Raw genomic sequence first — 25280 nt, forward strand, 5'->3', positions numbered from 1 at the left:
GTATTCACTGTGGCACAGGGCTACAGGCAGTTTGCTTTCAAGCCAAAGGAAATGGTTCTCTTTAAGGATAAGAGTGAACAAGGGGCAGGATTTCCTGTGGAAACGCACCCACAGGAGAGTTGACTTTTACTTTGAAGTTAATGGCAAAAAAGGCAAAGTGAAACCCTGAAGAGTTTATATGCACAGGAACGAGATTTTTTTTTTTTTTTTTTTTTTTTTTTTTTTTTTTTTTTTTCCCTGGTAAAGGAAGCCTGGGTACAGGGAGGGGTGGGGAAGGCTCTGAGCAGGGGGCTGGGCAGAGACCCCCCAGCTCCTGCTGCCCTGACCCCAGTTCAGGTGACACGGAGCACCTGTGGCAGGTGTCGCCAAGCCTGGGGCCACCGTGTTTGCAGCCCCCAGTCCTCATCCAGGGCAAGCTGGGGCTGCAGAGGGGTCGGGGGAGTGGGAGCAGAGCCTGCAGAATGGGCCTGCAGCATGTCCTGGCCAGGAGCTGCTCCTGCCCGCTGTGGGCACGGGCTGGTGGCATCACACACCTGCCTGCACACAGCTGAGGCCTTTCTCCTGCTTTAGCTTCCAGGGGGAGCTGAAATTCAGAAAAGAACTGGAAAAAGAAGGATTGCTTGGTGATAGCAGTGAGTTTTGCTTCTGCCTCCCCCCACAACAAGGAAAGCTCTGTGCACACAGCCCTTTAACTAAAAGGATTGGGGATTGATAACTGCTTTCTGTAGTTGTCCCTTTCCAAGGTGAGGTAGGTGTGCTCACTGGGGTGCTGCCTGCCCTGCCCCTGGGCAGTGTTGGACAGGTGTCCCTCACGGGAATGCTGAGCTGCTGCCCATCAGTGCTCAGTTCTGGAACTCCAGAACCGCCATCAGTGCTGCCTTTTTGACACTGTCGTAACCTCATACGAATTAATATAATTTTGCACAAATCAGTTTGGAATGTATTTTTTGTTTCATCCCATATGTTTACTCTTTATTTTCTTCTTTCATGAAAGCTGCTAAAATTCCATTTTATACTATAACACGCACTTATGTCTGAGGGGTGGGAGAACAGGAGAACATTCTCTTTCAAAACATACTGTGTTTAGGATTTTTGCTTGTTTTTCCACTGTAACAAGAGGATTGAGCTCTAGTGTATTATTGTAAGGTATGTTCTGACTGAAATCAGAAACACTGAGTGTACATCCAGTTTTTATGTGTAGAAGCCCAAGGACCTTACAACTGTGAATGGATCAATATAACAACAGCCTCTTTTCTGTAACTGGGGCCCAAACACAACCCCTAAGATTTATATACTCAAATAAATATGTGGGGATATCAGCATTACAGACATCTAAAATGACCATTTCAGTATTGCTTGTTATTTAGCTTTCCAATTGAATATAAATGCCAGATTTAAATGTACATCTGTTTTGAAAGCAGTAGTAAAGTATCTGTGTATCTCCTTTGAGATTTCGCTTCTGCTGAAGCTGGCTGGATGAAACACTTTGCAAAGGGCTGCACACATCTCTGCCAATTTATTTCTTTCTAAGCTTGCCTCTCTGCCAGATGTCTGATGGCCTTTTGTGGAAACTTAAGGGAATACTGAGGATAGTTATTTCCAGTTGCATGTATCAGTTTGGCTTCCTTGAAACTGCATCAGCAATGTTTTATTAATTGAGCAAAACTGTTTTCCTTTCAGGATGTTGTTTCTCTAAATTGTTTCTTCTGAATTGTCCATGGTTTTGAAGATTCCTATTTCTCCTTTTATGCTTTATTTTTACCATAAAGAATCATCTAGATATTTTCTTAATGAATTTTTGCTCATATAGCAACTGCATGTTAAATGCAATTGTAGCACCTTACCCTTGTTCTGGGCTGTCCCAAGGGTGTAGGAGGGAAAAGCTCCTGAATAACCAAGATGTCAGTAATAATATATATGGGACAACTGAGGCTTCCTGTGTTCAGTTGGTTTGTTGGTGGGGTGGTTTCCCCCCATCCTTCCTGTGTAAAGCAAACCTGAAACCTTTACTTTTGCTCAAGGTTACCTGGCTGTGACACACAGCAGTGGAGGAGGTTTCTTCAGTGTGACCTATCAGAAGAGTCTTCAGGTCCCTTCACCTTAGCTGGGCAAGCTGGGACCACACTGTGATGCCTGAAGTCCTGGCTGCACATCACTTGTACCAGCCCTCCCTCAGCTACCAGAGCCTCTGCCATCAGTCTCCTGGTGGGCAGCACTGGGCAGAGACTCCCTGCCCTCTGTCAGGAGTGAAGCAGCATGTAGTGCCCAGCCCTCAGCTGCCTCCTGAGCCCCAGCATGGCCAGATGTGTTCCCTGGGGGCTCAGCACCAGGAGCTCTGTGCCATGGGGCCCTTGGCAGCCCCAGCATGGCCAGGTGTGTTCCATTGGGGGTCAGTAACTGGAGCTCGGTGCCATGGAGACCTTGGCAGCCCCAGCCTGGCCAGATGTGTTCCTTTGGGGCTCAGCACCAGGAGCTCTGTGCCATGGGGCCCTTGGCCCTCCATCCTTGCTGGATGCTGTTGGGCACTGGTACCGTGTGTGGCTCACAGACTCATAACAGATGGGTTTGGGGCTTTGAGCTCCCACTGGAGGCTGTGCCTCTGGGACTCCAGATCACTCCTGATGATTCCAAAGCTCTTGCCCAGCATGAGATGCTTTGTCTCAGCTGAGCATTTTGCCATGTGTTTGTGGGAGCCTTGCTGGCAGGGAGTGTTATCCCATAGGAGGATGCTGTCAGTTCCAGCCACGTCTGCTGGGCCCACCCTCAGCATCACCAAAACAAGGTTGGTGTTTTCATGTGGCAGCTCTGAATAAAACTGAAAATAAGCTTTGTGGACTATTGGGCCATTGGTCAAAGATGCATTTATTACAGAAATTTGCATAGCAGCAAGGAGGAGAAATAAACCCCCACCAATCCTGAAAACCTACTCTCACTCTCTAGATCAAATTGAAATTAATTTCCAAGTATCTCCTTTAGCCTGTTATTTCTGAAATGGGATGTAAACAACTGTCATTGTCTCCTCTGCTATCAAATACTTCTGTTAGATCACTGTGTATTTATTAGTGTGTTGAGCTCCCCTGGGATTCACTTGGCGGTAAATTCACAGCTGTCTTGGGACCGTGGTATTTTGGTGTGAAGGCTTTTTTTTCTAATGGAATATAGGGTGTGCTGGAGCTGCCTCACTGACAGCTCACGCTCTCCCGGTACATTCCTCCTGGGGCTGATTCTGCAGTGATTCTGGGAAAGGCTAGGACTTCCATCCTCAGCACAGCAGTGCCCCATCACATGGCATTTGACTCATAAATAAGGATATATCTTCTTGAGGAAAGAGCATTTATTACTCAGAGGAATTGATAGACAGTGCTGCACAGCAGGGCATGCAGCTCATGACCTTTAGCTCTTGAGTTTTAGGTCACAGAAGTTACTGTCTGCAAACATGAGCACTTAGATAAAATTACATTATTATTTTTATTTTTCCACAGAGCACATTGTACATTATTGATTTACATCAGTTTTTTATACCAGCCTCCTGCTCTGCAGTGACTCCCTGAGCTGCTGGGCTCAGATGCCCAGAGCTGTAGGTGTATCAGGCTAGGAGCATGTGTCTGTGTGGGATGACTGACCTGTGGTGCTCTTACCAGTCTGTTTACTTGTTGTGGAGGAGGCACTAAGAGCCTGGGGATGTTCTGCTTCATGATGCCAGCACAGCATGGCTGTGAAAAGGCCTGCAGCTGACACAGACCACTGGATTAATAAAACCTGTGGGATGTTTTCAGACTTCCATAAAACTCAGCCTACAGGAAGAACTGTTTGGATCATTGGCCTTTAGCTCCTGGGAGATGCGAGTGGATGGTGCTGCTCCCCCGTGCATGTTTCTGTACCATGCAGATGTAAAAGAACAGTTGTAGATATTCCCCTGTTCAGCCTGGGGGAGTTTTAAAGATTTCATTTCAAACAAATACAGAAAGAAACCCCACAAATACACAGGACAAACCGCGGTGGTGGTTTTGAGTGTGAATTTTGCCAGAGATCTATTTTATCTATCCATGTGCGAAAGCAGATTAATTTGACTTGAACTCTTTCAGTTTTCCCTGTGTCATTCCAAAATCAGGATACAAAGCAATGGAAAACTTGAGTGTATTAATATGGTTAATCTTGCTATTTGCTAACAATTAGAGTTTGTGTGGTGTCGGATTAACTCTCGTTAATGCTCTTAACATGTTGGTTATTCAAATATCCAGGAGCTTTTAAGCTTTCAGTAAGATGTCAGTAATAGAAGTTAAATTTGAAGTACATGGGCAGTTCACTGGGGTCAGGAGATTCAAGATTCTGGACTTTTCTTATTCCATCTTTATAAATCATTATCCAGCAGTAGTTACTGCCCTGTGCTTGTGTCTGTCTGGGTTTATCCTGTGTGTGGGCTGTGGAGAGCAATCAGCCTGTAGAGACTGTGCCCTGGCCCTGCTCCTGTTCTGTTGTGTGCCCAGGGACAGCCCAGGCTGAGCTCACCAGGTGCCAGAAGATCAACAGTGTCTGTGCTGTGTACCTGCAGAAAACATTGTTAAATACAGTTCAACTTCATGTTTTAAGGGTGTGGCTGTATGTATGTATGTATGTTAGACTGTGTAAGCCTGGTTGCTTTGCCATCAGAGCTACTAAATTATTTTCTGCACCAGCAATTCTGAAAATCTGGAGCTTTTGTTGCTCCATCCCAGTATAATCTAATATAATGCTTGAGAAATTTATCTGTTATGTAAACTCTACTAAAAATATGTATCTTCGATTAACTGTTCTGTGGGAATGTTATAATTGAAAGTTGAGCTCCATTAGTGCTGAGAAAAGTATTTTTCTTTCGTTCTGTGATGCTAAGAAAGGAGTAGACTTGGGACAGACATTAATACTTTGTTTGGAATTTTGTAGAATCACAGATGGATTGGATTGGAAGGGACCTTAAAGATAATTTCATTCTCCCAATCTGCCATGGGCAGGGACACCTTCCAGCAGACCAGAGTGCTCAAAGCCCTGTCCAGCCTCCCTTGGACACCTGGCACTGCCTCTAAAGCTCCATAGCCACAAGGTGCTTAGTGCAGTTTTCATCTTTCTACTTGGGAGTTATAAATACTGTGTTACAAACTCGGGTACTGTATGTGATTGATGAACTTCCTGAGATTTAGTTGTTCCCATGAATGGCAGATTGCTTTTAGTCACTGCCCTGAACTGTCATGTATTAGATGCAAATATTTATGGTGAATTAGACGACAATTTCAAGTTTGCATTGTAAACTTCACTTTTTCCATTGGTAATGAGTAGTTTTCTGGTTTTTTCTTTTTTTTTTTTTTTTTTTTTTTTTTTTTTTTTTTTTTTTGTTTTGTTTTGTTTTGTTTTGTTTTGTTTTGTTTGTTTGTTTGTTTGTATTTTCTTTGAGGGGTATTTTTGAGTTGACCTTGTTCCTTTGTCTCCAGAGTTTAGGTGGGGCTCCCGAATGTCCACACTGAGAGCCTGAGACAGAGCTGCTCTTTGGGGCAGAAAAGAAAATTCACGATCCTGTTCAACAAGCAGTGTGTTTGTGGTGTTCCCTCCTTGCTGTCCTGTCCTGTCCTGCCTGCAGGGAGCTGCTGCTCACTCTCCTGGCACTGTGGCAGCCACTGGGCTCAAGGTTGCAGGAGACTCTCTACATCCCAGCTCCCAAATTAAACTAAATTGGCAATGCTTTTACTGACACAGATGTGCTTTATTAAAAAGCATTTGTTGTTCTAACTCATTTTTTTTCACTTCCATGCCCAGAGGAGGTTTGCTTTGCATGGGTTCAGTGTTTGTGCTGGGCCTTTGTCCTGTGCAGGGGCTGCTCCTCAACAAGGGCTTCTTGGTGCTAGCAGAGGTTTGGTTGCTTTAAGTGCTGTCACAGCATCGGCCTCATCAGCTGAAGCTGCTGAAGAACTAGAGCTTGTTTCAGCTGCTGCTCTCCTAAGCTGCCTGCTCCCAGCCTTGCTTTTGAGGGCATCTGTGTGATTCTTTGGTTGTTGTAGAGTTTCATAACATGTAAGATTGGTCAGTGAGGTTCTCGAGGGTTTGGAAGATCTTGTCCAGATGGGAGTACTGACAGCACACGCTACCATTATTATGTAGATGTTAAAGACAGGTGGTTCTTGTCCCCTCCCCTGTCCTGTGTTGTTTGAGGAGTGACTAATTATGGTTGTGGTAAGAACTATAATGCATATATGTGTCACACACACATCTATATGTGTCTTTACATCCAGATCTTTTGAAGAGGAGGGACTTGCTTCCTCCACCCTTGCTTCTGTTACATTATTCCTTACGTTCCCCTCAGATGTGGCCAGATGTAGTTAATTAACAGGTCACTGTTTGCTGTTCCCGTTTCAGGCTGCATTTCCTATGCTTAAGAGAGTGCCGCTGTGTTCAGAATTTGGCATCACTGGCTGGGCAGGGCAGAATTTGGCATTACAGGCTGGGGACGGGTGGTTTTGGTTGTTCCGAGAGGCGCTGGTTTCTCCTGCACACGCAGACACCAGTTCATAGACAGCTTCGGCTGTTTAGAAGCACAGAGCCCTGGGAACAGGCAAGAGCTGCTGTGTGTGTTGTCTCGGCTGGTGCCGGGGGCCGGGGCCCGGCTTTCCCCGCTGTTCCTGCCGGCAGGGCCGCTCCTTCGCCGCCGTCCTGCGCAGGCCTTCTCTGTATTCCCACCGAGTATTGTGTCTTTGGAGCCGCTCACAGGAAGGGGGATCAGCCGGAAAGGTCAGCAGCTGGGCTTGCCGGTGTTTGAGCGGGGCCAAGGGAGGTCGTTCCCAGAGCTGCTCCGGACGCGGTCCTGTCCCAGCAGCGGGGCCTGGGCCCGGCTCTGTGCTGGCGCTGCCCCCCTCTCCAGCAGGGCCAGGGAGGTGGTTCCCAGAGCTGCTCCGGGCCCGGTCCCGTCCCCCCGGCTCTGTGCCCAGGCTGTGCTGGCGCTGTCCCCTCCCCGGCAGGGCAGGGCAGAGGCTCTGTCCGCAGACACTGGCCCAGCCGCTGTCCCATGGCACGGGCAGGGGCAGCAGGGCCTTCCTCATCCTCCCCCCTCAGGCGCTGCTTTACCCCCCATTACCTCCTGGCGTTTTTTCAGCATTTCTCGGCGTCACACGATTGCTCAGCCTGGGAGTAAATTGGCCTTAAACTCCTCAGTGACAGACGCGTGTGTCCAGCCCCCGTTTTTCAGCCTGTGTTAATTAGGCTGTGTCGTTTCTTCTCCCCTGTGCCTGTCCTTGATCCTGGTGACTGTGGCTGGACTGTAACAGCACCAGGATGGGACTCTTCTGTTTCTGCTGCTCCTTGGGAAAGCTGTAGGCTTCCAGAAATGCTGAACCAGGGGATGCCACAGATGTGTTTGTAAGTTGTTTGTGCAAATGCATGGAATAAAAACAGTGTTTAATTAAACGTCTGGATTTTGAAGAATTTGCACTTTTCCTTCAATGTTTTTTCTTAAATTCATCATTCTAGTTTTCCTGTTTGGTTTGTCTACGTGGGCTTTGAAATGTTGTGAACTCATAAAGTGAACAGAATGTGCAGGTTATCATCTTTTTGTTTGTCATTTAAGAGTGTAAAGTTGGTACAAATCACCACATTAATAGTACCCAGCTGATGGGGGGTTTGCCAGTATCATCTGTCTAGTTCAAGGGGCCATAGCAAGAGTGGTGCTTACTAGTCTGTATGAAAATAAAAAAAGATTTAAATCCAGTGGATCTTTGAATATAAATGTCTAAAGAACGCCAGTAAACTTACAAAGACAATATAAGACATCAAAAATATTGATCAAAAAACATGATATAAATCTGTTAAAACCAACTGTGATCGTCAGTCACATTGATGGAGTCAAAAGAAGGTTTTTAGTAAGCCTGTTGCTGGTCAAAGAGAACTTGATTAAAGGCTTTGCTTTTCATTAAATAAGTAGAAAACCAAGTATAGTAAAGGCAGGGGAAAATAGGCCTGTATTTGATATTTTTCTTTGTGTCTTGAAGGTTAAGATGAAAAGGCTCTGGGTCCTGCCTGGGACTGCACCCTAAGAGTCTGTGACTGCAGCTGGGCCCTGTGGGATGCCAGGAGACTTTTGGAACTCAAACAGGCTTCCAGTGGTCCCTCAGCCCATGTGGGGCCCTTGGGGCTGTTTCAGTCAGACGTGTAAAAGTTGGGGTTTGTTGTGCCTCGTGTGTTCCAGCAGTGTGCAGAGTCCAAGTGGCCAGTTGTCCTCTGATTCATTTTGGAGCTTGATTTTCACAAAATGAGTCAAGATTTTTTTTCCTTTTAGCTTAAAAAATGAGCCTATTCTTTGCTAAAAATAAACGTCACAAAATAGAACCTGCTTTCTATAATTCATCGGCTTTCTTCCATTTCCCTCTGAACAAAGCTGAAAAGAAATTTTCCAGGCTGTTAATTTAGTTTCATTTAGTTCTTTTCCCTTTTTTCCTTCTGAATGAAAGGCTCCTTACCCTGTCTAAATATATATTCTCTTTCTCAATTTTTTGGAAAGACTCCTTCCCCATCTGAGTATATTTTTGCAACAGGCTTAAAGCTTTCTTGTTGGCTGTTGAGTATAATTTTGTAGGAAATAGAAACGCTGGGGAGAAGAGAGACTACTTGTATGTTGGATTTGAAAAGCCACTTGTTTTCGGGCTATTACCAGCTCATGTGGTGTTCATGTGTTCACAAGCTGACTGATTTTTCTTATAAACCTGACCATTACAGTGACCAGTGGGACATAAATAGACTCCAAGTGGAAACTCATCATGAAAAGATAGTTTTATTGGGATTTGGAATTCCAGGAAAAGGTCAAAACTGCTTTTAATTGAGGGGAGCAGTGCACGTGGGACGCATGTCCTGTTTTTTTAATATGGATCCCATGTGGTGTTGCTGTCTGGAAGTTGTGCTTGTTTGTGGGGAAGAGTTTCTTTTGAGAAGGGTTTCTATTTATGGCTCAGTGGAGTCCAAGTGTGTGCCTGAAGGGTAGGATGAAACCAGAGCCGTGCTTCTCCAGGCACAGGGGCATTTGTTGAGCTCAGCCTGGAGAATGGCAGAGTTTGGTGTGTGTTTGAGGAGCAGCCTGCATTTAAAGCAGGCAAATAACCCTGAGGAATCTGTGCTGAGCAGACTGGGTGTTCCCAGGTGGGCTCTGGGCACAGTGACCTGGGGCCCTGAGCTGCCAGGGCAAGGGAGGATGGCAGGAGAGGAGAGACCCCTGGAGCAGAGAAGGCTCTGGGGAGACCTACAGCTCCTTTCAGTGGCAAGAGAGCTGGAGAGGGGCTTTGGACAGGAGATGGGGGGGGAACGGACATGGGGAATGGCAGGGTTAGATGGGGTATTGGGCAGGAATTGCTCCCTGGGAGGCTGGGCAGGTGCACAAGGAAGCTGCGGCTGCCCCTGGATCCCTGGAAGTGCCCAAGGCTGGATGGCACATGAGGGAACCTGGTCTGCTGGAAGGTGTTCCTGCCCATGGCAGGAGGTGGAACTGGATGATCTTTAGGGTCCCTTCCAACCCAAACCACTCCATAGTTCTAGACATTGTAAACAAAGTGGTAACATCTGTAAGTATTTTTGATTTCTTTTGCTTCTCCTGTTTGCTCTTTGGTGGATCCCTAAGAGCATGAGGTGAAGCAGCCCTGTGGGCAGGGGAGAAGGACTAGATTCAACCAGCTGGAGCAGAACTGGAGGTGGGGATAGCCAGAAAGAAAGAGACTGATAAACTGGGGTTTGGATTAGTAACCCAGGAGAAATTGGTTCATCAGTGAATGGGTATGAAAGGATTCAGCATCAAAGAGGACAAGGAAAAGATTAATTTCCATTATGTTACAAAAAGAATGAGATAATTTAATGAAGGACAGAGTGTGGAGAGAAAGGATAAGAAGTCCAAAGTCTGTGGAAGACATGAAATATAATGTGCCTATTTTTAGACAGAAAAATAAGAAGAGGGATTATCTTTCTACTTGATTGTTATCTCCAGTCCTTCGAAACTTCAAATTGTTTCATTTATGTGAGGTGGCTGGAGTCTGAGGCAGAGGGCTAGGTTACAGAGTTGTACCACAGGGTGGTAAAAGTGGACAGAAAGGATGTGGTGGTGGCAGAGGAGGGAGTGCTGGAGGAGGGCACAGCAGTGAGGGCCAGCAGGGCCCTTTCACAGCCAGGGAGGGCCAGCAGCCGGAGGCTCACACGGGGCTGGGCACAGGAGCCTGGGCTGACAGCCCCTGAGACCTCCTTAGCACCCTCCCCTTGGAACTGCCTACAGAGGAACTTAATGGGCACCCTCCTGCGCTGCATCTCCTGCTAGGCTCTTTGTTTCAAAGTTGTAACCAGCTATTTGAAAATAGCACACTTGATGGGAGAATAGAGCAGAACGGAAGTTTCGTGCCTCTGTATTTGCCTCTGGGCAGTTGGTGTCAGAGCTGTTGGTCAGGGATGAGGTGTGTCTCTGGTTTTCAGTTTGATATGTTCTACTGCCTCCCACTCATTCTGGACCTTCTGCCACTGCTGTGACAAGGAAGTCTGATTTGTATTGTTATTCCCCACTAGGATGCAAAAATTATCCAGAAGTCTTGTTGAAGATAAAGCTCAACAAATCAATTTTCTCTCTCTCTCTCTCTATGATCATGTCTAGTCTGAGATCTGTTGCTGAAGAGACAGAACTTTGCACTTAACTGCAGTTTTGCTGCTTCAGTTTTCAGAACTTTTGGAGTAATCTGAGAATGCCTCTCCCAGTTTGTCCCTGGCAGGTGGTCTGATGGGTTGGAGCATCCCCAAAAGCACTGTCATTCCTCTGAACCAGCTTGTGTGAAGTAACTCTGTGTCACTTGAAGCTCAGGTGGCGGCATCTGGGTGTGAGCAGGCTGGTGAAATTTCTGATCCCCAGGTGATGAATGTCCTTCCAACAGGACACAGTTCAAGTGTGTCATTGCCTGATAAATGTGTGGGTGCAAATGCTGTGTGGTCATATACAAAATGCACCTTTTTGGTGACAATCAGAAGGGACTTGGGAATGAAGGGGTGAGGTCTGTCCAGTGGCATCATGGAGGAGCATCCTCGTGTTTGTACTTTTTGCTTTAATTGTGAAAGAAACTCCCTTCTTGAATACACTGAGAAAAGCAATAATGCCATTATATTGTTGTAAAAATACATTTCTCTCACTCTTAATTAATTTTTGCCTTTTTTTTTTCAGCCAGAAAATTTACAGAAGAATTGGCTTCGGGAATTTTATCAGGTAAGGTAAAGTTTATTTTCTTGTGGAGTTCTGTGTATCTTCGTTTATTGACCTAATTAGTAACTACAGGATCTTTTGCTTTGTGAAGCGAAATGACTATTTTATAGTGATTTTATTTTATAGTATAGCCCTGAAAAATATGTCTGTTTCTGGATTTCTAAGTAATCGTTATAAAAACTCAGCATATAAGCACAATTTGTTCTCATCAACAGTTCTCTGCCTAAAAAATAGATTCAGGTTTTATAAAATTGATTTCAGTTTGGCATGAAATGGTCTTTTAAGTCTACTGAGTAAGATATATATTTCAGTACTTTTAAAAAAAGAATCTGTTGGGAAGTCCAGGTTAACGTAAAATTGAAATATGACAGTTTTGGGCATTGGTTTGCAATAAATCAGTCTTGTGTCTGCTCTTTCTTAACAGTTTTCTTGTTTGGTAATGTGACAATATTGACACTTGAACCCATGTTATAAAATGTGCTGTAACCATCTGGTGTGAGGGGTTTTCTAAAGTATAAAAGCCCCTCTCACCCACTGTGTTACTGTAGCAGAGACTTGCTTAACTTGCAGTCTCCGTGCAGAAATATGGTAGTAAACAACAGGAGATGGACACTGCTGGGGCATGGAGGTGTCATCCCTGGGATGAGGGACGCGTGAGAGCTGCTGTCACTGCTGACAGATGAGGGAGTCTTGAGTCCCACGATGGTTTGCATTGGCAGGGCCTTAAGGGGTACTCTTAGGGACCCTCTAGATCACACCCTGCCAGCGGCAGGGACACCTTTCACCAGAGGAGGTTGTTCCAAGCCCTGCCTGATCTGGCCATGGAAAAGTGCCACCTGCTACTGAAGGGCCACAAAATTCCTTTATCTAGTCCTACATCTCTTACAGAAAAAAGTTAAACAACAAAACTGTGCTGTTCAAATTTCAAAGTGAAACTGTGTGCAGAAAATATGATTAGCAGTATTTCATCTTTCATTTTTGTAATTGAAAGCATTCCACGAGTCTTTACATTCTCAGGTTACCAGTGCAGCCCGTGACCTTTATTACATTGATGTAAAATACTGAAATTCACTTTTACTGGCAAATGTAAGAGATTGCAAAAATCCAAGGTGCAGTAACCGCTCTTACATTCTTTAGTATCTGCCAACTTGAGATTCACCTCTTTATTTTTCTTCTTCCATCTTGGTTGATCAGTGCTGTATGTACATGATGCTTTCACTGCACAAGCGTTTCAGCTAGTTCTGATTCCAGCCCTCCACAGCTTCAGGAAAGCTTCCTATGCAGGAAATACAAATAAACAGAGAGAACTCTTTATTTTTTGGTTTTTGTTTTTTTTTTTAGATGACTGCATGTTTTTCATTATCACATGACTTATTTCCATAACTTTATCAAGGAGACTCCTTCTACGTTCATTTGTTTACTGAAGTGGGATGAGCACTGCAGAAACGCTTCTGAATAGTTTGCGGAAAACAGGAAGGGGAGGGAAAAGAATGAGCTGCTGGTATCTCAGGGCGGGGACCACTGACACGTGACTGAACGTGGACTGTCTTTCGCCTAGTAAAGGTTGTGTGTACCCAGTTCTAAAGAGGAATAAAATTATCCATTAGCGCTCCATGGGGCCAGTCTAGTGCAGGGTGCAGAGCAGGGAAAGTATTGTTGAGGCAGACCTAAGCCCATCCCTCAGCTGTGGGGGGTTCTGCTCTGTTCCTTCTCTAGACCTCTGCCCTCTGTTCCTGCTATCTGAGAACTATATTTTAAAAAAGAGAAGGAAAGGAAGAATAGCCAAAGGATAAAGTTAGCAGTGCTGCCCATGGCTGCTGCTGCCCTTACCCTGCTTCCCCTCTGGGTCACGGCAGTGGGCTGGCTGCTCACACCACACTCTTCAGCACAGTAGGAAGTGGAACAAAACTTGACCAAAAGCTCCTTAGGGAAGAGACAAACGTGCATGTACCAAAAGTCACTTAGCACCGTTCTGGCTCAGGCTTCACAGCAACCCAGCAAACGTACAGCCTCAGAGGGATTATTGTGTTTAATTCCACACGCTCTGTGCGAAAGCTCTGTGAGCTGAGGTTCAGCAGCAGCACTGGAAAATGACTCTTCGTGTCTGTTTGTAAACTTGAAACCAGATAAACCGCAGACGGCAGTTTTTTCCATTCTTCTGAGGAATTCAATTTGCATATGCAGTTGTGTCAGGGCAGTTTGCATAACTTCTGAGGCTGAGGACCTTGTGTAAGCAGTCAAAATCTTCTCCACAGAAAAGGAAGCACTATTAACTCTAAGTTTAAAATGTTTCTAGAAATTAAACCTGTGATGTCTTTGAACTTATGTCAAAGAGTGTTTTGTGTACTTGTTTATAAGTTCCAGAAAATTAAAATAAGGCATTTTATTTGCTGTCATGGGTGAATACAAGTCACTTAGGTGTTACCATTGACTTACATGCCAAATGCATTTCCGAGGACATGGTAGCATACAGAGGGCTAAAATAAGATTCAAATGTCACACATTAAATTTTTTAAACTTTTGTCATTGATCTGCAAATATCCTATCCTACATCATTAACATGAAAAATGTGGCAGATCTAATGGTGGCAAATGAAACAGTTTCTCCAAGAAATGCAAACAGGAAAAAGATTACTTCAAAGGCCCTTTCTAGGCTGGTTTTAGCAGCAGCTCCTGGCATGAGAGCAGCACGCTGGCACTGTGCTGTGTGACAGTGGGCACAGGGTGACAGCACCAGGGTGTTGATGTGCTCTGGTGCTGTGTGACAGTGGGCTCTGCTTGGCTTGTGGAGCTGGAGATGTGTGTGGGGTTTGTTGGGGTCAGCAGTGTCACACAATGAGTGGGTCTGGGAGGGTGTCCAGGGCTGGCTGAGGGGATGCTCTGGAACAGGAACATGCAGCAGCACCAGCTGCAGGCAGGAAACACAGCCACCCTGCCCTCAGCCTGGCTGCAGCTGGAGTGGGGCTGCTCAGGACTGTGCCTTCGGGTGCTCTGTCACCCTCCAGGCCACATGGTGCCACTTGAGCAGCAAAACCCATGTTCCTATCAAGAGTAGAAATGAGCACTGTAGGGGAAAGATGCTGCAAATCCCAGGGTTTTCAGAGTGGCTCTGGTTTCTGATGTTCAAAGCAGAAAATTGTATTTGTAGTTGAAGACAGTTCACTGGAATCAAAACAAAAGGAAAAAGGCTTGTGAGCAAGTATGTCACATTCTGGCCCTGATAATTGGGAATTGCATCAAATGGTGGGAAAAGCCACCTTACAGGGAGGCAGGATCCTGTGAAGTCCTGGTGCTGGGGATTGTGTCCCATCTAACTGCAGATGGATGCTAGTAACTTGGATCTGAAAGAGTTGAATTTGGACTGTAGTACTCTTTCCAGTAAAAATTATCCCAAAAGCCTACATTGGAAACAAGGAGGGAAAGGGATTGTTGGGGGAGAGTGGAAACAGCCTGAGAACGGTGTTTTGGAGTGTTTAATGTGTGAGAGGAAGACTTTGCTTCTTACCAAGAAATGGGATGATTGATGATGTAGATGTTAGTGCTTAACAAGCGGTGGGATGGTTTGGTGAACTAGCTGCCATGCAAATGAGAATATTCACAGAATATATACATGGGAATTTTGTCCCACTTGTGCAAAGGGCCCATGCCCTGGTTTGCAGCCTCTGTGTCAGTGCACAGGAAAAGACGTGGGGAAACAAGCTCCAAGAACATGAAGGAAGTTGTTTGCAAGTGAAGGGTGCAGGAGCACAGAGAAGAGGACTTTACTGACTTATTTGTTTCTGTAGAACTCTGTTTCCTTTTCACTCCTTCCTTCCCCATCCCTTGCCCTTTCTCCATCTGCACTGGGCCTCGTGTTTGGGGCAGGAGGAGTTCAGGAGATGGAGCTATTGAAAATCTGCACTGATTTAGTGACAATCTTTTGTGTTGCATTCGTGGCACGTGGTCATTTTAGATGCAGACTTGGAGCCAGAGGGTTTTTTCCCCTAATGCAATTTTCCATGTTGCCTGATGTGTTTGAGAGTATTTTGAGCCTTTATTTGTAGAAATACAGAAGTTAAAAGTTTACCTAATAGCTAAAGGTCATCTTGGTATAGCTGCATGGGAACTTTGTGTGTTACCCTTCGGAGAGAAGAAAGAAAAACAAACCAAAAAGACCCAAACCCCAAAACACAACAAAACCCCACCCAGCCACTCAAAGGTTGTTTAATTATTTTAGTCGATTTAATGCTGCTTTTTTAACTAGAGGGGATGATTAATGTTTTTTTTTTAACTAGAGGGGGGTGAAAAAAAACCCTGCAGCCCTTCCAAGCTGAGGTCTCAGCCGTTTTTCAGAGGGTGTTTTCCTCAAGTGGGGGCTGTTTGGGCTGTTTGTTGTTGGTTTGAATCCGTGGCCTGTGACAAGGGTAGGAGGCTGCTGGCTGTTTGTAGCTGAGTGCTGCAGGGTTCTGGGTGCCTGGTTCCCAGGAGGAGCCTCTTCTTCTCTTCTTCAGGCTTAGAGAAATTGAAAATACTTGAAGTGCTTTAGGAGCACACATGGTAAATTGTATTTCACAGCTCACAAGGAAGCTAAAGCTTGTATTTTGTTATTTTTTTTAAGCAATCCTATTTGCCCAACATCAAGGCTCAAGCTCCTCTTCTGCTTTTCTTAGATTGAAGTCTGACACTGGTGCCCTTGCCCCTGTGCCCACACTGCCCTCTCCAAGAGGCCTGGCCAGCAGCATGGGGCTGTGTCCTGTCCTGGCTGCTGCCCCAGTTCCAGCACAGCCTGACTCTCCCTGCCCTGCCTGGGTCCCCTCCCCAGCCCCTGTCCAAACAGGCTAACACCTGTAGTAATGAGAAGATGTCAGGCTTGTACTTTGCACCAGTTCTGTGTTCATACTCAGCTGTGCTGGAGCATCTTGCTTAGTTACCCACATCCGCAAAAATAACTCCTGATTATGGCTCCCTTTATGCTATTTTTGCATATCCAGAATTGAAAATAATGCCCAACTTTGTAAATACATTGTGCTGCTGTGGATGCAAATTCTTTCATTCATTCATTCTTTATGTGGTCTCATGTATGATCTTTAACCTCTGGCAACTGGGAGTTTTCAGCTCTGAAGTATTCATTACTCATTATTATGTACTGTTTGTTCTCCCATAAGAGGTGAAAACTAGTAAAAGGTAATGAAGCAGAGCCAATTTGCTTTTAGTTGGAGGGTACTTATTATATGAGAGGACATAACTAATATTCAGGTATGTTCTAGTGGTTTAACCTGCAAGGAATGCCACAAGGACCTCACTGCTATTAAGCTAATGCTGTTTCCCCATTAAAAATGACATAATTCTTTTTTGTAATACCTGCTATGATTTCAAGTTCTCGAGGATTTGTATGCGAACCAAAAAATCTGTGTCCTGCATCTTCAGAGCCTGGAAGTGTTTTCTGTTGCTGCTTCAGTGCAGTAGAGTTGTTCCCCAGTGTTGTCTCACTGCAGGACTCCCCGTTCAGGGCTCCCTGTGACTGATGGTTCATGACTGTGAGATGCTTCGTGCCTAAACCCTACTTGAAATAGTTTGTTATGTTTTTGTCTTATCAGTTTATATTTTCATTAGCTGTGTAAGAAAAGCTCTTCCTGAAGCAAGCCCACAGCAGTTAAAATGAGTGACACGATGCTCAGCATGTTCCTGCTGCATCCACAGTTGGTGCCACTGCATGTGCTGCCCTGAAACAGTGACAGTGGGTGTGTTGGCTTTACAGGATTGATTAATTAATTACAACTGCTTTCTGATGATGGTGACTTCATAGAGCTCTCCAAGTAGATAAGGTCAGGACTTGGAATCCAGAGCTGCTTTGGAGCAATAAAGCACATGGAGAATTGGGATGGCCTGGTGTTAGGGTCCACAGATGAGCTCTGTTCCAGGGTTCTGCTTCACGGGCTGTGTTTGGTTAGTATTGCTCTCCAGACAGTTTGAACCAACCAGGTAAACTTAGTGTTGGCTGTCATTTGCTGCTGGACTCTGATGGCAGCCTGCTGCCAGTGGTCCCCTGGGAAGAAAGCAGCATCTGTACAGGGACACCTTCTCAGCAACTGTGTCATAGTTGTTTGTAAATCTGTGATAGGAGATATATATCAGAGGAAAAGCATGTCCCAGTTGGGTAGCATTTCTTGCATTTCAGGTATGTTTTTAGAAAACTGGTCTTTCACCTGTTTTTTATTCCTTTTCTTTTTTTCTTCTCTCCTTCCCCTCAATTAAACTTTCTGTTGGGTCCTGCTCTGACTCATTCTCCATCACTACCAGTGATGGCATGCTTTAAAGCAAATTGCTAACATCCCTGTTGGCAGGAACCAGCATTAGTGATCTAATGGAAGTGCTCAGTGATCATCAAACACCTGAGTGGGAGTATTTACTTTTTTCCCTTTATCCAGTGGCACTGCCAGCAGCTCACCTCAGAATGTTTCACCAAGTGCCGAGGTCAGTGCCAAGATGTTTCAATGACCGGGAGGCCGAGGTACAGAGGAAGTGACTGTTGGAAATGACTCAGACCCACAGCAGGACATTCCCTTCTTTCTGCAAGGGTGACCTGGTGTGGGTTGGCAGCACTGTAGTCCCTGTGTGACCTGGATGTAGCAGCACACGGGGTTCTCCTTGGCTTTGGCACACACAAACCACTGCCAGGCTTCCCCTCATGGGCTGGAGTCCCACTGCCCCCTCCCACTGGTGCTGAGCCCTCTGGCCACTGACAAGGGCTATGCTGGGCTCTGATGGACAGCAGTGCTCCGGGAGTGTCCCTGAGGAGGGAGGGACATGCTGCCAGCCACTGCTGAGCCTCCTGTCACTGTGTCACTGGCTGTCCTGTGCCCACGGGCACATGCTCTGAGGAGCCTTGTGCAGGGTCTGGCACTGGCGTGTCCCTGCTGCTGTGTCCCCAGGCTGGGCAGCTCTGCTGCTGTCACGGGAAGTGCCAGTTCAAAGCAGGGACCTGTGACTGCTTCTGGCTCACTGGAAGCTGCTGCAGTTCAGATTTTGCTGATCTTTCATTCATTGTCTTTGAGCTTGATTGTCTAATGAGATTATTTGTGTAGTCGGGAATGAAGGATTTTGCACTCTGTCATCACATCAAATGGTAGTTTCTCTCCACTGTTTAAAAGAAGCATCCGCAACTGTTGTGGTGTCCCATCCCTGGAAGTGTTCAAGGCCAGCTTGGACAGGGCTTGGAGCAGCCTACTCAAGTGGTAGGTTTCCCTGCTAATGGGATGTAATGAGATAAGGTTTAAGGTCCCTCTGAACTCAACCCAGTGTGTGATTCTACAATTCTTTAAGACCTTTTAACAGTAATATTAGTCACTGTTGATTTAAATATTTAAAAGCAGGACTGCAAAGGTTTACTGCCTCTGTGCCTTTTCAGACTTGTAGGGCACCAGCAGCAAGAAAATGAGCAGAAAGGGAGAACAGTCCCTTTTCTTCAGCTGTTCTTTTCTTTGTGTGTTGAGGTTAGAGCTCTGCAGTCCTGGTGGCTGTGCTGCAGAGACCCCGAGGGCAGAGCACCCCAAGGCCTGCAGAGGAGCTGGTCTGTGATGTGCTACAAGGAGCTGCTACAAACCACCCCCTCTTCCTCCCACTGCCTGCATGGCCAGCGTGGCCTCTGCTGGCTGGGACAGCCCAGTGCCACCCACCCGAAATTAGTGAATCCCATTTTGGATTTTAACAGTTCTCTCCATGTGTGCTTCCACTGGAGCATTGTTGATTGTTTTGGACTGTTCCTTTTTAAAATGGAAGTTGTGCAGCTTGTGTCATTAGTTCACAATAAACCATGGAATACCAGGTATAGAGACTCAGTATTAACAGAGACATTTTGGATGTAGTGTTTGCAGTTCTGAATAGAGACAAAGCAGAGAAAATTCCATAGGACAGAATAACACTGAATGTGTGTTCAAAACAGCAGCAAATTTATAAACACTATATTTGATTTGAGGTATGAGGAAAGAAACATTTTAGGGCTTTGGTGTGGTAATTGCATCCTAGTGCTATGTAGTATCTAAGATATTTGTGTGTTCAAGACTAACACCTGGAATAGCATGATGGATTTCCACGCCTTCTGTGTTAACAGGTGTGTGTATATGCATCTGTTATTTAAATACTTTTGTAAATAACATACTCCATAAATAAAAATATCAAACACAACTGCTGAAGTGCTGCTAAACACTTAGAAATTTTGTAAAAGTGGAAAAAACCCACTCTAGCAAATTAATTGAAATGTTTGAATTCTTCTACCCTCCCAAAGGAAAGGTTTGGATCATGTCAAGTCATCTTGGAGGGGAGCTAGAAAAGTTTATTTATATTTTAAATATAAATACTAAAATATCTTTTAAATAGATTTATAGCCTAGGAACTAAGTCATAGTTTAAGAAAGAAAATATTAGTTAAGAATATTTGAGATAATAATTGTGTATTAGAATCTTTTGTGGATAGCAGATGATGCTCCCCTTGCTGCTTATTGTGTCAGCGTGCCACTTACCTCTCAGGCAGCAGCTGCCAGTCCTTCCTGAGCACCTGGATCTGCCGTTCATGCTGTGTGCTGAGCTGTGGACAAGGCTGTGCTGGGCGTTAAATCACACTTTTCTCTCTGTTCCAGGTTGTCCATGCACACAAGCCCCATTTCATGGCTTTACACTGTCAAGAATTCGGAGGGAAAAACTATGAAGCTTCAATGTCTCATGTGGACAAGTTCGTGAAGTAAGTGGCGGGGGGGCCCGAGCGGGGGACAAGGGCAGGAGCAATCGGTGAGCGATGACACATCCCGGCTGCATTTGTGCCGGTTTTATTTAATTTGTCGCCTCCGGAGGCGGCGGGGCCGAGCCCGGGGCAGCGCTCCTGAGCCGCGGCCGCCTGCGCCCTCTGCTGGCGGCGGCGGGCGCTGCGGGCCCGGGCGGGCGCTGCGGGCTCGGGGCCGCCCCGGCAGCACAAATCCCCCGAATCCCGCAGTCCAGTCGGCATCGCAGAGCCGCGCCCTTCTCTCGTGTCCTCCTGGCACCGGGAAACTCGCCATCCACGCTGCAGGTGCGGCTGATGAGGGCAGCTGGGCGCGTGCAGACAGGCCGCTGTGTCAGGGGACACCTTTGTCCCTGAAATTGCCCCCAGAAGAAGAGGGCCCTGGGTTCTTCTGGGTGATGCCAGGGATGTCACAGCACAGAGCAATGCTGAGGCAAGGCAGTACATTTGTATCTCCCTTTACATGTTCAGTCTTTTCTTTCTCTTTCAGAGAACTGTTATCAAGTGATGCAATGAAAGACTACAACAGAGCTCGAGTTTACCTGGATGAGAACTATAAATCACAGGAACATTTCACGGTAATTTCTTTTTTCACTACTGTAGTTTAAACAAAGGTGAATTTCTTCTGTTTGGGATTTTGGTCCCATGTGGGACTGTGAGCTGTTTCCATCCTGATGATGATTGTTTTCGCTACTACTGTGTTTTACTACTAAGAGTGTTTATTCTGTGGTATGTGTACCTGCTGATTTCCCAATGGTGCATCCATGTAAAATGAGCTGAATATCAGTGTGCAGACAGTCTTTTGTTTAAAATGGTTGTCAAAGGGTTTTTTTCCTCCAACAACTAATTTTGGTGGCTTGGAATCACCTTCCATTTCAGAGCTTGTCAGTGCCTGGCAGTGTGAGGTGGTGCCAGCGCTGAGTGTGATGAGCTTGGCAAGGGTTCAGGGCTTGTGTAAGGGATCTCCAGAGCTGGCTCGCAGCCTCACTGGCCTGAGGCATGGTGACAGCAGCCAGAGCACAAGTTTGCATTAGCACATGAGTGGTGTTTAAGTACATGTAAAATGATGTGTGCAGGGCTTGTGTGGTTGTTGCCAGGGCTGTGCATTGTGCCAACACAACTGCTGTTTGTCCAAGTGATCATGGCTAGGTTGTATAGGAAAAAACAGCCCTTTGGAGGTGAATCAGGGACATCTCCCTTCTTCCCAGGGCAGAAGCTTCCTTCTCCCCCAGTGTGCTGCTCAGTGGCAGTAGTGGCTTGGAGGAGCCTGGCTGGGGACCTGGTGCTGCCTGGCAGCCAAAGATGGCAGCTGGGACACAGTTCAGACAATAAAAAACCAGCTGCCCAGCACACACAAACCCCAGCTTGGAGGCATATAAGCTCAGGGAATAAGAACCTGGAAAGTTTTTTATTTCTTCGTTTTTTAATAACTCTGGCTAGAAGCCCAGCTAAGATGAAACTGGAGAGAGGAATCAGTGGGTGTTTTTCTCTTGCTCATCAGAGAAGATAAAAACAAGATTATCAGCTTTACTGAGCCTTAGTGGGACAAACCTCAGTCACTAATGCTGAAACTGTACTCAGCAGATGTTCAGAAAGTGCTGGTAGGTAAAAGCAGTAGGACAGAACTGCGTGTTTTGGAGACACTCACAGGTCAGTGCTGCATCCAGATGATCCCACACACTGGTGGAGATCCTGTGGGGGTCCTACAGCACAGATCTTCTGATGTGGGCAGGGCAGCTGCATGGGGCTCTGCATTTACCTGATCTGCCTTCAGCCAGATGGTCTCCAGAGCTCCCTTCCAGCCTTTTCTGTGATACAGGAAAATGGGATAATTGCCTGTGATCTTAATTTGGCAAACAGCACAGAAGACTAATGCAATCCATAACAAAATAAAACTTTTTTGTGTTTAAGAGTAGTCGTGGTACTTCATAGTATTGAAATTATTTTATTTAGCATGAGGTACATTGATTTGATTTGATGGCATTGTGATGGATAGAAAGGCTCTTTCGGAGGTTGAACAGGAATCTCAGTTAGAGCATGTGCTGTTTATGTCTCTGTGAAGAACCCTGTATTTTGCAAAGTTCCAGTTCAAGAACTAATGTGACTTCTTGTTTCACATACCAGCATTATTTTCTAGGCACAGTGTTTCTTGCAGTACTCCCCAACCACCTTTGTATTTCTCCCTTTCTTGTAATAAATATTGCTTTGCCTTGCTTCTTTTCTTCTAATCATTTATTTACCAGAGCTGGGCCTTCCAGAGGAAAAGAGTTCTGTCAACATATTGATTCAATCAGGGGAAGAGAAAAAAATTACAGCTAGTACCAATGTTATTTTCCATGGAAATAGTGTAACCAAAACCAGATTCTTATTGTTTGGTTAAATTACCCTCTGTTGAAGTGGTGACTGCAAAGAGACAAAATGGGTTTACAGAAGTATTTGATGTGTACTCCATGTGATAGGTTGTTTGTAACCTTAAAGAACCTTTTAGAGCTGAATCTGCTTAGTGAGGAAAAGGCAGAGCCCAAAGGAAGAGCAATTACTCAATGATGTTTGGTGTTACTATCACTGAGAGAAAAAGCTGCCTGCTGGAGAAGTGTTTTATACTTTCATTGTTAGACTAGTAGTAGTGGCTTGGAACCAAAGCCCAAAAACCTAGAAAGGAGAAAGGCTGCCCTTGAGCTCCTTAAGCATCTGACTTGTTAGAGTCTATGCTTTGGCACTGAATGCTCACAGTCCTCATTCACAGATCCTGGCATTGCTGTCAGGAATCAAAGATTCATAGAAATGGTTGTTCACACATGTGATTTGAACTGGCAGATCTCCAGCTCCTCTTTTCTGTACGTGTGACAGTGTGAGCAGGGGTTTCACATGTGCTGCGTCCATTTAGGGTAAAGTTTTGGTCTTATCTCCGGTATGGTTTGCCGTGTAAGATGTCATGTGTCTCCGTGTTTCCTTGTTAGCTCTGTTTGATTGCAAAGTTCTGTAACTTCTGTGGGCTTTTTTCCATCCCTTCTAAGGCACAGACTTGGCAGCAGATGGTAGCCTTTTCGTTATATTATTACCTCTCTGAAATAGAAATGTTTATCATATATATTGTTGTAATATGCTATTTGCTTTAGAAAGAGAGAAGCCCAAGTAGTTACAGTTTGGCTAACCTTTATCCCTGCTGCTTTCACATCCCCTTTTTTACCAGTTTTGGCATCACTTCCTCTGTAAGGCTTTCCTTGGCTTTGCTCCAGCAAACTAAACCGGGTTTTGCTGCCCACAGTTACCCAGCTTGGCTGTGATGGGACTGGCAGTGAGATCTGAGACTGTCAGCAGCCTCTGTCTCCAGCTCACTGCAGCACAGGTCAAATTCCACATGAGAAATAAGAAACCAGTGTAACCATGAGGCGTCTCTAGTGGAGCAACTTGGTTTTAAAAATTAATAATCCACATTGTACTAAGGATCAAAATGGATCATTTTGCATTATCCCAGACATAAAGCTTAATATTAGGATTTGTCATTTTTGGTCACATCATACCAAATCTGTTATAGCCACAGTTGATTTTAGGTCTGGGATTTGTGGGGAGCAGGGTAGGCACCTTGATGAGGGAGAGAGCTGTGGTTCAGTGGATTGTTTTGTTCTGCCAGGAATTATGACAGGGTGAGACTGTGTGGGATTTTCTTCCACTCAAAACTGGTTAAACACATGCACAAAACAAAGCCCAGAGCAGCGAGTGCAAGGCCAGGGAAGGTGCTGGGGCAGCAGATCCCTGTTCAGGAGGGGTTCAGCTCACAGGAGCCCAGGGTCAGGCTGGGAGAGGCAGCTCTGGGCAGTCACTCCTGGCCCAAGACTGTCTTTAGGGCCAGGTGTTGGGGGCAGCAGGGCTGTCACAGGGCACACAGGGACAAAGGAGTTTGTGTCACACTTGGGAGAGGCACAGCTTTATCAGATTTTAAAATGACCTGAAGATGAATCTCTTGGCACAGAGCTGCAGCATTAAAGCTGACCTGTCAGCACTGGGAAGGTGGCAGTGCCGGAGCTCAGAGCTTCCAGCAGTTATGGATGAGGCTGCTGGATGACAGCCTCTGCAGGGCTGACAACAGCTTCCCAGAAATTTCAGATTAACTAAACTGGCAGCTCTGCTGCCCTCCCAGTTCTGACTGGAAATACCAATAGCAGTCAAGTGTGGATAAACTGGCTCATGTGCTAAATTTCAGACACTCAAATAACTTGGCAAAGCTTTGTGAAACACAGCCTCATGTAAATCCCTGTTTGAAAGCATGGTGCTTTGTTTTGTTGTATAAAATGTTATATAGGGGGTAGATCTTGATTTCTGTTAGAGAATGTACAATTAATGAAAAGACAGACATTAGAAGAATGAAATAGATTAAACTCTGAGAAGCTGAAATATTCAGTACATTGTGTTTTTTATTTGTGACTATACTGAATGGACTTCATCTGTAATAAAACAGGTCTTTGCACTTCCATTGATTTTACGAAACATCCCATTATTTACATTCTCTGTTAATTTTACTATACTTGGTATATTTCATGTAAGGGGTAAATTATAAATTGTGTCATTTTTCTGTGTGAAGAATTACTCAAAAATAGTTGGGTGTGTTGAACTTTTGCATGTCAATACTTCCTGAATAACCCAAGTTAATGGTAAATAAGGCTTTTTTTTTTGGGGAATAAAAAACATATTGAAGGTAAATATCAGTCAGAAATACATTGGTATTTTCATCAAATCTGTAACTATTTTTATATGAAAACATGTCAGTATAATCAATGGCATTTTTATTGTAAGTAGATCAAGCCTAGTTTTGTTTTGTGACGTGTATTTATTGATTTCTGGAGTACTCAATTAAGGTCTTCTATTGCTTAGCAAATCCTTGGCTTCCTTTTCATTGTTCAGAGAAGGCAGAGGAAATTCCTGTGTAGCTTATCTTGCTGTGTTGGATGTGTGGTTTCTGTAGGTTGAGAGAATCTTTCCTGGAGTAAGTCAATCCTGAGGACTCGTGGCAAACCAAACCTCCAAGGGTGAGCTGACCACCAGCTCCTGCCTGGAGTGTTCAGGGAGCATGTTAGGAGCTGTGTGATTGTCACAGCCCTTAGCTGATGGGCAGAAGCATCTGCACAGTGGGGTAACTGCTCTACTTCCCAGTATAGGTTTTGTTTTTTTTTTTAAATAAACAGAGTCCTCCATTGTCAGTGTGTCTGCTCAGGCCCACATGTAACCTTGCAATGAAGAAATGCTGCTGGGCATGTGATGTGCTGAAGTTCCAGCCTCCTCATCCTAATTGCAGTGCACAA

The 25280-nt window shown here is 45.3% G+C and overlaps 1 protein-coding gene across 1 annotated transcript in view; it reads left to right on the forward strand.

Moving 5' to 3' along the window:
- The window catches only part of INPP5A (inositol polyphosphate-5-phosphatase A), a 176247-nt gene that overhangs the window by 32089 nt on the left and 118878 nt on the right, over positions 1 to 25280 (forward strand). The window contains exons 2-4 of the mRNA XM_083866547.1: positions 11192 to 11233; positions 19844 to 19944; positions 20471 to 20558. Coding sequence (XP_083722673.1) covers positions 11192 to 11233; positions 19844 to 19944; positions 20471 to 20558 — 231 coding nt within the window. The remainder of the gene's footprint in view (positions 1 to 11191; positions 11234 to 19843; positions 19945 to 20470; positions 20559 to 25280) is intronic.

Source organism: Zosterops lateralis (genome assembly GCF_965231275.1).
Source record: "Zosterops lateralis genome assembly, chromosome: 8".
Lineage (NCBI taxonomy): Eukaryota > Metazoa > Chordata > Aves > Passeriformes > Zosteropidae > Zosterops > Zosterops lateralis.